This window comes from Triticum urartu, chromosome 2A (genome assembly GCF_056163025.1).
Source record: "Triticum urartu cultivar PI428250 chromosome 2A, HENAU_Tu73, whole genome shotgun sequence".
Taxonomy (NCBI): domain Eukaryota; kingdom Viridiplantae; phylum Streptophyta; class Magnoliopsida; order Poales; family Poaceae; genus Triticum; species Triticum urartu.
Window position 1 is genome coordinate 537867940 of NC_141874.1, and position 12310 is coordinate 537880249.

The 12310-nt window shown below is 45.3% G+C and overlaps 1 protein-coding gene across 3 annotated transcripts; it reads left to right on the plus strand.

Moving 5' to 3' along the window:
• The first annotated feature begins 4604 nt into the window (after positions 1-4604).
• Positions 4605-6656, plus strand: LOC125533604 (uncharacterized). Of its 3 annotated transcripts, none has more exons than XR_007294316.2 (4): positions 4607-4891; positions 5026-5602; positions 5809-6058; positions 6147-6656. XR_007294316.2 is itself a non-coding variant. In XM_048696988.2 (3 exons), the coding sequence occupies exons 1-3, from the start codon at positions 4840-4842 to the stop codon at positions 6202-6204; spliced, it is 360 nt and encodes a 119-aa protein (XP_048552945.1). In that variant the 5' UTR covers positions 4605-4839; the 3' UTR covers positions 6205-6656. The 3 variants fall into 3 exon arrangements, 1 of the variants encoding a protein (XP_048552945.1); XR_007294317.2 differs by having other exon boundaries at positions 4608-4891; positions 5026-5135; XM_048696988.2 differs by lacking the exon at positions 5026-5602 and having other exon boundaries at positions 4605-4891.
• Positions 6657-12310: the final 5654 nt, after the last annotated feature.

Here is a 12310-nt window from a genome sequence, read left to right on the forward strand (position 1 = left end):
AAACTCTTTCAACTTTCACGCAATATATGAGCACGAGCCATGGACATAACACTATGGGTGGAATAGAATATGATGATGGAGGTTGTGTGAGAAGACAAAAAAGGAGAAAGTCTCACATTGACGCGGCTAATCAACGGGCTATGGAGATGCCCATCAATTGATGTCAATGCAAGGAGTAGGGATTGCCATGCAACAGATGCACTAGAGCTATAAGTATATGAAAGCTCAACAAAAGAAACTAAGTGGGTGTGCATCCAACTTGCTTGCTCACGAAGACCTAGGGCATTTTGAGGAAGCCCATCATTGGAATATACAAGCCAACTTATATAATGAAAAATTCCCACTAGTATATGAAAATGACAAAATAAGAGACTCTCTATCATGAAGATCATGGTTCTACTTTGAAGCACAAGTGTGGAAAAAGGATAGTAACATTGCCACTTCTCTCTTTTTCTCTCATTTTTTTATTTGGGCCTTTTTTCTCTTTTTTTATGGCCTCTTTTTTTCGTCCGGAATCTCATCCCGACTTGTGGGGGAATCATAGTCTCCATCATCCTTTCCTCACATGGGACAATGCTCTAATAATGAAAATCATCACACTTTTATTTACTTACAACTCAAGAATTACAACTCGATACTTAGAACAAAATATGACTCTATGTGAATGCCTCTGGCGGTGTACCGGGATGTGCAATGAATCAAGAGTGACATGTATGAAAGAATTATGAAGGTGTCTTTGCCACAAATACGATGTCAACTTCATGATCATGCAAAGCAATATAACAATGATGGAGCGTGTCATAATAAACGGAATGGTGGAAAGTTGCATGTCAATATATCTCGGAATGGCTATGGGAATGCCATAATAGGTAGGTATGGTGGCTGTTTTGAGGAATATATAAGGAGGCTTATGTGTGATAGAGTGTATCGTATCACGGGGTTTGGATGCACGAGCGAAGTTTGCACCAACTCTCGAGGTGAGAAAGGGCAATGCACGGTACCGAAGAGGCTAGCAATGATGGAAGGGTGAGAGTGCGTATAATCCATGGACTCAACATTAGTCATAAAGAACTCACATACTTATTGCAAAAATCTACAACTCATCAAAAGCAAGCACTACGCGCATGCTCCTAGGGGGATAGATTGGTAGGAAAAGACCATCGCTCGTCCCCGACCGCCATCATAAGGAAAGTAATCAAAGAACACCTCATGCTTCAAATTTGTCACACAACGTTTATCATACGTGCATGCTACGGGACTTGCAAACTTCAACACATGTATTTTTAAATTCCGCAATTACTCAACTAGCACAACTCTAATATTACCATCTTTATATCTCAAAACAACTATCAAGTATCAAACTTCTCATAGTATTTAATGCACTCTATATGAAAGTTTTTATTATACCCATCCTGGATGCCTATCATATTAAGACTAATTTTATAGCCAAAGCAAATTATCATGTTGTTCTAAAAGGCTCTCAAAATAATATAAGTGAAGCATGAGAGATCAATAATTTCTATAAAATAAAACCACCACCGTGCTCTAAAAAGGTATAAGTGAAGCACTATAGCAAAATTATCTAGCTCAAAAAATATAAGTGAAGCACATAGAGTATTCTAATAAATTCCGATTCATGTGTGTCTCTCCAAAATGAGTGTACAGAAAGGATGATTGTGGTAAACTAAAAATCAAAGACTCAAATCATACAAGACGCTCCAAGCAAAACACATATCATGTGGTGAATAAAAATATAACCTCAAGTAAAGTTACCGATAGACGAAGACGAAAGAGGGGATGCCTTCCAGGGAATTCCCAAGCTTAGGCTTTTGGTTGTCCTTGAATTTTACCTTGGGGTGCCTTGGGCATCCCCAAGATTAGGCTCTTGCCACTTCTTATTCCAAAATCCGTCAAATCTTTACCCAAGAAGATCCAAAAGGCTTTACTTGTCACAAACACTAATTAAAACATAAAAACACAATCATAATAGAGGATAGATGAATTATTTATTACTAAACATGAACAAAAATCAAGGAACAAAAATAAAATTGGGTTGCTGATGACCCACAAGTGTAGGGGATCTATCGTAGCTTTTCGATAAGTAAGAGTGTCGAACCCAGCGAGGAGCAGAAGGAAATGATAAGAAGTTTTCAGTAAGGTATTCTCTGCAAGCACTGAAATTATCGGTAACAGATAGTTTTGTGATAAGGTAATTTATAACGAGTAGCAAGTAATAAAAGTAAATAAGGTGCAGCAAGGTGGCCCGATTCTTTTTGTAGCAAAGGACAAGCCTGGACAAACTCTTATATGAAGGAAAGTGCTCCCGAGGACACATGGGAATTATCGTCAAGCTAGTTTTCACCATGTTCATATGATTCACGTTCGGTACTTTGATAATTTGATATGTGGGTGGACCGGTGTTTGGGTACTGTCCTTACTTGGACAAGCACCCCACTTATGATTAACCCCCATTGCAAGCATCCGCAATTACAACAGAAGTATTAAGGTAAACCTAACCATAGCATGAAACATATGGATCCAAATCAGCCCCTTACGAAGCAACGCATAAAATAGGGTTTAAGCTTATGTCACTCTAGCAACCCATCATCTACTTATTACTTCCCAATGCCTCCCTCTAGGTCCAAACAATGGTGAAGTGTCATGTATTCGACGTTCACATGACACCACTAGAGGGATGACAACATACATCTCATCAAAATATCGAACGAATACCAAATTCACATGACTACTTATAGCAAGACTTTTCCCATGTCCTCAGGAACAAACGTAACTACTCACAAAGCATATTCATGTTCATAATCAGAGGGGTGTTAATATGCATAATGGATCTGAACATATGATCTTCCACCAAGTAAACCAACTAGCATCAACTACAAGGAGTAATCAACACTACTAGCAACCCATAGGTACCAATCTGAGGTTTAGATACAAAGATTGGATACAAGAGATGAACTAGGGTTTGAGATGAGATGGTGCTGGTGAAGATGTTGATGGAGATTGACCCCCTCCCGATGAGAGGATTGCTGGTGATGACGATGGTGATGATTTCCCCCTCCCGAAGGGAAGTTTCCCCGGCAGAACAGCTCTGCCGGAGCCCTAGATTGGTTCCGCCAAGGTTACGCCTCGTGGCGGCGGAGTTTCTTCCCCAAAGTTTGCTTATAATTTTTTTGTCGGACGAAAGACCTCATGTAGCAGAAGATGGGCATCGGAGGGCCACCAGGGAGCCCACGAGGCAGGGGGTGCGCCCAGGGGGGTAGGGCGCGCCCCCACCCTCGTGGCCAGGGTGTGGCCCCCCTCTAGAACTTCTTTCTCCCGATATTTTTTTATATATTCTGGAAATAACTTTCGTGAAGTTTCAGGACTTTTGGAGCTGTGCAGAATAGGTCTCTAATATTTGCTCCTTTTCCAGCCCAGAATCCCAGCTGCCGACATTCTCCCTTCTTCATGTAAACCTTGTAAAATAAGAGAGAATAGGCATAAGTATTGTGACATAATGTGTAATAACAGCCCATAATGCAATAAATATCGATATAAAAGCATGATGCAAAATGGACATATCAACTCCCCCAAGTTTAGACCTCGCTTGTCCTCAAGCGAAAGCCGAAATCGAAAAATATGTCCACATGTTTGGAGATAGAGGTGTCGATAAAAATAAAGTACGGACCTGAGGGCATCATGATCATTCTTAGAACATCAATATATATATATATATATATATATATATATATATAGGAAAAAGCAAAGATATAAAGTTTCACTCGCGCGGCTGCAATCACAAGCGCTCATTCGTGTGGGGATCTGGTCCCTCCTCTTACCTCATTTGCTTTTTCCTGATATTTTTCCTTTGATGCTTTTTTCCTCCTATAGAGATTGTTGGACCACGCTGCCTGCAAGAGAACAGAACCGTGGAGGCACTAGGCTGCTGTCCAGCAGGCAGGACCACCAGCGGTCGGCCCGAACGGTTCCAGGATGGAACTGGAGAACTGTTGGGCATTGGTTTGAACCTTTCCTTTTCTTGCGTTTTTTCACTCGAGACACTTAGGCCTCATTGACTATGTAGGATGCCATCTGTGTTGATGTCTCAAAAAACAATCTGTGTCGATACTTGATAGCAGCCCATAGCCCATTAGATGCAGGTGCTATGGGCTCAAAATTGGGCCGTTTTCCACTAATAATATACTATAATCTTTGTTTTCCCCTAATCCATATGACATGCATGATGCCATGTGGCATTGTTAGAAACCCTAAGACTGGTTGTAATGGGGAGTATCATATAGTAGTATCATGCATATGATACTAGTGTATAATACTACCTTCCTAATGCATAGTATATATTAGTATCATGTAGTATTCTATTTATTGCCATGCATGACACAAAGTAGCATAACATTTATTATGATACTGTATCATGATATGATACTCCACAATCTCTTTCTTCATTTAAGGCTATGACACCTCATCAAAATTGCCTAGTTGACATGCATGATACTAACTATGATACTACTATTACAACTAGCCTAATCGTTGTGCACCGGTACCAGTCCTGCACCGCCCAACCCTGCCCAAGCGAGCGTTATTCATCCCCATGGATACGACATGCTATCTGGTGCACCCGTGAGCAGGCACCAGCACTGCGCCGACCACTTTAGGGGAAAAGCAGACCCGTGACCATCAACGCAGTCAAACGATCGGAGTGTCGCTTGCATCCTCTCCTAACTCGCCTGCCCAGATAGAGAGAGAGAGAGCCCTACTGAGAGAGGAGATACAACCTCGTCATAGCAAGATCAGCGTGCTGGAGACCGAGCGACGTCCTTTTCAATGGAGAAGAACGGCAGCACTGCACAGGCGATGGAGGTCGACGAACTAAAAGGTAAGCATATTTTTGCAAGGGGAGAGAACTGCGCTGCGAAAGCTTTCACCGTTTTCTTAGAACTACTAGATCATTAGGTGCAATAGTAGTTAATACTCGTTTTTTGGTTGCTCCGCTTGATTTTGTTGCACTAGATGCATACACCGCAGTCCCTAGTGTGGATCAGAACACACAACCAGCCAACAAGAGCACACCTGGCGCTGAGAGGATTGATGGGGAAAACACGGACGAGGAGGAAAAGATTGTCAGTATTAACCTTGACGTATCTGCAGTTTCAGTTGTTGTTTGTTTCCCTCGATAGTTAAATAAGTTCAGTTGGATGTGTTGTTCTGAATGTCAACTGAATGCCAGAAGCGAGCTGCGTTCTCGCTGCGGCCTTGTCTTTTTTAGATCAAGTTAGTTAGCTTTAGACTCGGCACGATTCAGGCTCGTAGGATGGCACATGCAATTGTTGGATCGTGGCGAGTTTTCAGTTTTTCTGTTAGCGACTAATAAAAGTAAGAATAGAAAAGAAGCACTCTTTACGCGTCGCAAAAGCTCTCTCTCTCTCTATGGTTGCATTCCTGCTCTCTGTTCCCTTCCACCTCCTGTGCGTGTATTGTGTTATTCAGAGAGAAAGATTAGAGTTTGAGAGCAACTAGATCACAGCCTCAAAACCAACAAAGGTTAGCAAACCAGCGGAAGGGGCCGAAGCAGACAACAGCCGGCAAGGTATTTCTCGCACTAGGCAAGCATCCACCCTCTCCCACATAAACAATTGCCATCAGATTTCCATGATATACGCACGTACTAAATCACAAAGTTTCAGTATAGGAGGACTAGATCATTTTAGAATCATACACTTATCGTTCCAACTCTGAACACACTATGCACCAGCATGGTTTCCATCAAGCTTAGAGGTTGTATTAATCTTACAGGAACAAAGAGGGGAAGCATAGCATCGGAGGGAAGCCTGGGGGCGATCGAGCGGGCGATGGAAGAAGAAGTGAAGCTTGGGAAGAAAATTGTGTTCGAACCAGCTGTGTGCATGTCTTTCAACTCTGAGCAGGAGGCATATGAGTTTTACAATGCGCACTCCTGGGAAGTCAGGTTCGGCATCAAGCGTGGGAACAAGTACATCAACGGCAACCCTACAAATCTAAACAAGATTTACTGTGCTCATGCGAGGTTAGCTAACATGTCAGTTTTTTAGAATTAATGTAAATTGATTCGAGATATATGGCTAACAGACTCGTTTTTGTTATCTTGGATGAAGGGCAAAGATAGTAAACAAAATTCAAGATCATCCAGGACGCAATGTCGTTAACCGTTAACGTACCCAGCCGCCCATGGAATTGTAGACGGCACGGGTTCGCTCACTAGGGGCCTGGTCGTCGTGGAACACCCTCACCGATGCAACTTGATCGCGCCACCCGCCGTCCGTGAAACGGACGAGGTACGATTGTACCGAGAGGGCGGACACGTCGACGGCTACCCTCGTTGAACTCGACGAGGATTGCTTCCTTCAACGCCCCCGGTCGACGCACGCCGCGGTGATCACCATTGCGGTGGCTCGGAGACGGTTCTCTTCTTCCACCATGGCGGGTGTGCCCTCAATCATGCAGTAAGACATGAACGGACAGTTGTTTGGGTCGGAGGAAAACGACATCGGGAGCTCACGTTCTCCATCGGTGGTATAGTTTTTGGTTGGTTTCTACCACTGAAGCGTAACACAAAGGCTATTTTGTGGTTTTGGCATGACCCGCGGTCTATTTTATATATAAACATGCACGTCTTTAAATGAATGCGTCACACACTGAGCCTGCTGACAGCTGCCAGGCTACCTTCTTATGGCGTGCAAGGGCATACCATTGGTTAAATGAAAGACATCAAACCAGGGCACGCATCTGTACAGAAGACCAGGGCACGCCACGTACAGAAGACAGTAGTAACCAGGCGGGCTCGAATTAGGTACTGTGTGCGTATCAATGACACACGGATGTGTGTTCTGAACCTTACCCTTGACGATTGAAGACATTTTTGACCGGGGAGAGATCTTGAGTAGCGCGCTCTGCCGTTTTAGCCGATAGCGAACCACATCTGTTTGTCATCGCCATATGCCCACGTATAGGTGGATCAGCAAAATCAACAACATCAGGCAGCACGGGGCACCAGTGAAACATCTTCCATCTAGTTTACCAATTTGAGAACTGTAAGCAACTGCGCGTTTACCAATTTTCCAGGTGTATAAGAAACTTTCTTTCTAGGCGCATGTTCGGCTACCTAATGGAGTGATTGAGAGATGCTGGGTAGGAAGAGAAAGAGAGATGATTGATGTAGGACGTGAGATCGATATACAATACAATTGCATCATTTGGGCGTGTGGATGGGGGGCACGTCTTATGGGTGAACGAGACACCCCCTTGGACCTCAACGACATATCACACGGAATCTCTGTCATGCACTGCGAGAACCATCAATACACCTACAGTAGGAACCCTTTATTAAGGAACAAGAACCCTTCCATATAACATGGACTGTGAGCATATCGATAGCTCTTACTCGTCGTTGATGGGAAAGAGGGCGAGAGTGATCAACCATGATTGTTCAATTTGGTCGGAACGTCACATAGTGCACGGGGATGGCACTCCTCTTAACAGGTGACCAAGGAACTAAGGTGACATTTTTATTCTTGGTCTTACAAAAGTTTTCCAACGCGCCCATGCATTCACATATCATATGGAACCTCTGCTTTTGCGTTATATTGGATGTGTGTGTGGGTGGGGGGGTGTGGGGGGGGGGGGTGGAGGGAGAGAGTGATAGATCCTTCCTCGTATATCGTTGTATCAAAAAGATTGCATAGTGCCACACGGGCGTCCCGGGGGGCATCTTATGGGTGAACGAGACCCCCATTCGGCTCCATCGACATATCACACGACCTTTTGTTATGCATTGTGAGAACCATCCATACTTGCACAGCAGGCACCCTTATTTTATGGAACGAGAACCCTTCCATATAGCAAAGACCGGGGGGCTATTTGACACCTGCTACCCGTCCCTTATCATTACATCGGATGGTGATGTGAACGGCGGAGATAGAGATCAAACATCATTTCAAAATTTACCAAAAAAGGCGCATTGCACACCAGATGGGGGGCTCCTCTAGCGGAAGGATCACTCTTTTTATGCATGCGAACCCTCTTCTAGCAAGGTGAGAACCTTTTCACACTCGTCGGATGGATCACTCTTTTTATGAACCCGAACCTTTCATATTCGTTGGAAGGATCCATGTTTTTATGCATGTGAACATTTTCTCTTCATCGCACACCATTGGATAGTGTGTGAATAGGAAAAAGTAGAACCATGCAGATAGCAGCATGACACACTCCTAAATTCAAATGAGATGCATTCGGACATATGCGAATATAATACACAACTTTTCTCTCCCAATCATAGTAATTTCGAATGACCGGAGGGGAGAAAGTGAGAGGAACCATTTTAATAATGAATGAGAACCCTTCTATGAAAATGTGTGAACCTTTCACGCTCGACAGGAGGGATCCATCATTTTATGCATGCGAACCCTTCTCAATCACACACCGCATGATAACGTATCACCGCATCGGTGCAACGCGAGGACCATTCATTTTATGCATACAAACTATTTATAAACCTGACGTGGTAAATAGACGCTCTTCCACGCGTGTGCAAGTTTAACCGGGGAGAAGTAATTTTCTGATGTAATGTACCAATCATAGGACCTTTGTTATGCATTGTGAGAACCACCCACACACTCGCAGTAGGCACCCTTATTTATGGAACGAGAACCCTTCTATATATCGTAGACCAGGGGCCTATTGCACCCAGGGTCCGGGGGGGGGGGGGGGGCGGGGGGCTCTCTTATTGGTGAACGAGAACCCTCAGATGGCAAGGTAAGAACCTTTCGTACTCGTCGAAAGGATCCTTCTTTTTATGCAGGCGAACATTTTCCCTCCATTGCACACCATTGGACAATGTGTGCATGGGAAAAGGGTCGAAACATGCAAACAGTCATTGAACCTCATTTCAATTTTGCAAAACTTTGCGTTGTGCACCGGGGAGGCGGGAGGGTGGGGGACTTCTCGTACTAGAGAACGAGAAACCTCATATGGCAAGGTCAGAACCTTTCGTACTCAACAGAATGATCTCTCTTTTCATGCAAACGAACCTTTTCTCTCCAACGCACACCAGTGGACAGTATGTGAATAGGAAAAAGTAGAACCATACAGACGGCAACACGTCACACTCTTGATTTCGAATGAGAAGTGTTCCTACTTATGCGGATATAACACACAACCTTTTTCTTATCACAACTAACGAATCAAACAGAACATAATTCAAAAGTGGGCCAATAAAACAATGCATGAAATTTGTCATTACAAGTCCAGCAACATGTTCGAAAATAAAAGGACATAACATGAGGTCAATACAACTTCTCTGAAAATAATATGAGATTACATGACAAACCCGATTGTACTCATAACATCAGGCCATAAAAAATGACCGGCCCCCATACTGGAATACATTAGTTCTCAACTACACTTACCAAAAACTTAGGCGACCAAGACAGGGTCACCAGCAAAACCTTACACGCTAGGTTGGTGTTGCTGGAAACTTAGGCGGCCAAGGCCATCATTGTTGTAGGCTGGCTGGCAGCCGGAGGACGGCGAATGCCCAATGAAGGACACGATTGACGACGAGCCTATGCCACCCTTCTCGTCCGCGTCACCCTCACTGGTGCATTGCACCATGACCATCGGCGAGGCCCGTGCCCATTACATGGACATGGTGCATGAGGAGCGGGATGAGCAGTTCCAGGAGGCACAGGCCGACGCCGCCCACAACCACCAACTCCTCCAGGAGCACCTGCAAGCGGAGGAGCAGCTCACCGCTGGCAGGGCGACCGCGCCGGACGCGGACCTGGCGGAGCAGGCGACGCTGCTCGACTCCTACCACTCTGCCCGCGAGATTTGCCTCGCCCGCTGGTGGTACCGGTAGCGGGTGGTGAAACTGGTGGCCACCTACAAGGAGTGCGGTGAGGCGGCAGACGAGCTGTTCGGCAAGACCGGCGACAAGGACGACATCGCCGGCTCCGTAGAGGTCACGCCTCGCTACCACAAACACGAAGCTGGCACGTCCGCAGGCACCGCAGACAGCGAGGAAGAGTAGTGCATGGTAGGTCGCCGCCGCTCGGGTCCCAAGAATGCCATTGCTCCTCCACTTGGTGGGCTGAGCACCTCGGTCGATTAGTCATTTGGCGGCGACATGGAGGTGGACAACTTCAGTTGTCGGGGCTTCGGAGGTGGAGGTTACGAAGGAGGAGCTGGAGAAGGTGAAGCTTCATTTTTTGGGGCTCATGGCCGGAAATGGGGAATGGGTGCCGGCGATCTTTTAGTTTAGGTATTATACCTCTAGAGTGAGACGAGCACTGCTTCTAGGTGAATTATGTCTGAAATGTAATAAATTCCTTCATGTTCTATATGAAATCTAATGAAAATCCGTCGTTTTGCATGAACTTTGTCTGGTTCATATGAAAATCCGGTTGTGTTTGCACAAATTTCGTCTGTTAGTTCGAATAGTGTTTGCAATGTATGTGGCAACCTTGGATATCGCCCTCCCGTATCCGTGTCCATGGACAAGTCCTCTCTGTCCACAGACAGACGCAGGGAGAAAATTTACTGGTCGCTGTTGGAGATGCCCTAAAGCCCTATTCAGCCCCAAGACTATTTACAGGGGAGGGGCGAGTAGAAAAAACAATGTTTTTACCGCGGCAAAAGTCAAATGCTCGCCCCCCAAAAAAACAACTCTCGTGTCTCATGTAATCATGGGTTCAGAGGTCTACTGGCCCTTTTTTGTCGGTTCTCTCTTGTACGTCGTCGCGCAGACAGGGGAGGGCGGCCCATGATCGGAGTCACGCGGAGTCGTCTAAAGGGTAGCGCGGCTACTCCTTTGGATACGAGGCTGCCCATTTGGTGTTCTACCAAAAAGCCCAATAGCAGCAGAAGATCGACGAACTTGGTTTCTTCGTAGGGTGGCAGCGCGCAGCAGATCTAAGGTATGTACTTCCCCCTCTGAACTGATTGATAAAACAAGTCGACGAATCCAGTCCTAGCTGCTGAAGCGATCCTGCGGCGAGGGGTAGTGTCGTCTCAATCAATATCATAGTACTTCGATTCCACCATGGGTCATGTGTGCATTATTTCTAAAACTCACCCATCGGTTTGCACGATTTTTATGTATAGATCGATCATGTACACCCATGTATGAGCGCATGACCTATAGCATCCTCGATCCTGAAATCCTGTTTTCGTCCAGTGCACCGTGCAACGAGGATTTTTGCAAAGGCATCCCGCATGTGTAATGTTGAATGTGCTTCTGATGAAAAATTGACTTCTTTCAGGTTGGCATTTCTTGATGCAGGGATGGATGGCTACGGGATCCTAGCTTCGGGGTCGAGCGCACGCGGACAGATTGATGATGCATCATCGGAAACAGAAGAAGAAGAGAGTATTGGTTTCCCTGCAGGAGGTGGTGTTGCGGAGTCAGAGTTAGACGAAGAAGATCAGAACCAGCCTAATGGGAAGGCGCCCGCCATTAGCTCGAGGTGCAGCGTTAAGAAGCTTCACGATTTGATCGCTTCGCTTGACGAGCAGAAAAGACAATACGTCCTGGAGATGGAGTTTGCCTCTCCTTGTACTGTACGAACATGGTTTGCTCAGTCAAACTAACATAAATCACAGGCTTACTACTTAGGAACAAAATCGATAAACGACGAAGATCCAACTGAACATATGTACAATGTAGGAAATGATGAGTGATGTAGTTGTAGTTCGTCACGACACTGAAAGAACAAAAGAAGTGCCACACATTCTCTTATTTTCAGAGCTATAAACATTCAGCAAACACTAGAAACTGACGAAATGCATGCATAGGTTCGTCTGACCACCTTAGGGAGTAACCCTAATGTGCATGTTGCAGCCCTGCCTCTTTATTTAGTCATTTATTCCATGGGTGAGCCAAAGACAGAACCACCATGCAAAATAAAAAGCCTATTACTCAACATAGATTTTTTTCACTTCAAACACAAACTGTCGATAAAACAGAGAAAATACCTGCTTCCCACTGTTGTTGTGACTTGCTGCACCATGGAGGGGGTCGACGTCGATGACAACAGGGACGATGGCTCCTGCAAACACGTCTCCCATTCCATGAACTCTCGCGGGGAGACTTTGGCTTCCGTTGCTTGCATGTCCATCTCTGGACCATTCCATGCCGACAAAACTATAGCTAAACAGCGTCGTTAGCGGAGCGCAGGGGCACCGGTGGCCGGTGGGGAGAGATACTTGATGTATGCAAAGATAGTAGCGAACCGTGGCGTCAGTTATTGCATGCAGATGTCCA

Bases quoted from the DNA above. Each gene is read 5' to 3' on its own strand.
- LOC125533604 (XM_048696988.2), top strand. From the start codon at position 4,840: ATGGAGAAGAACGGCAGCACTGCACAGGCGATGGAGGTCGACGAACTA. The intron at 4,892-5,808 runs GTAAGCATATTT...TTAATCTTACAG, and splicing joins GGAGGTCGACGAACTAAAAG to GAACAAAGAGGGGAAGCATA. The intron at 6,059-6,146 runs GTTAGCTAACAT...TCTTGGATGAAG, and splicing joins ATTTACTGTGCTCATGCGAG to GGCAAAGATAGTAAACAAAA.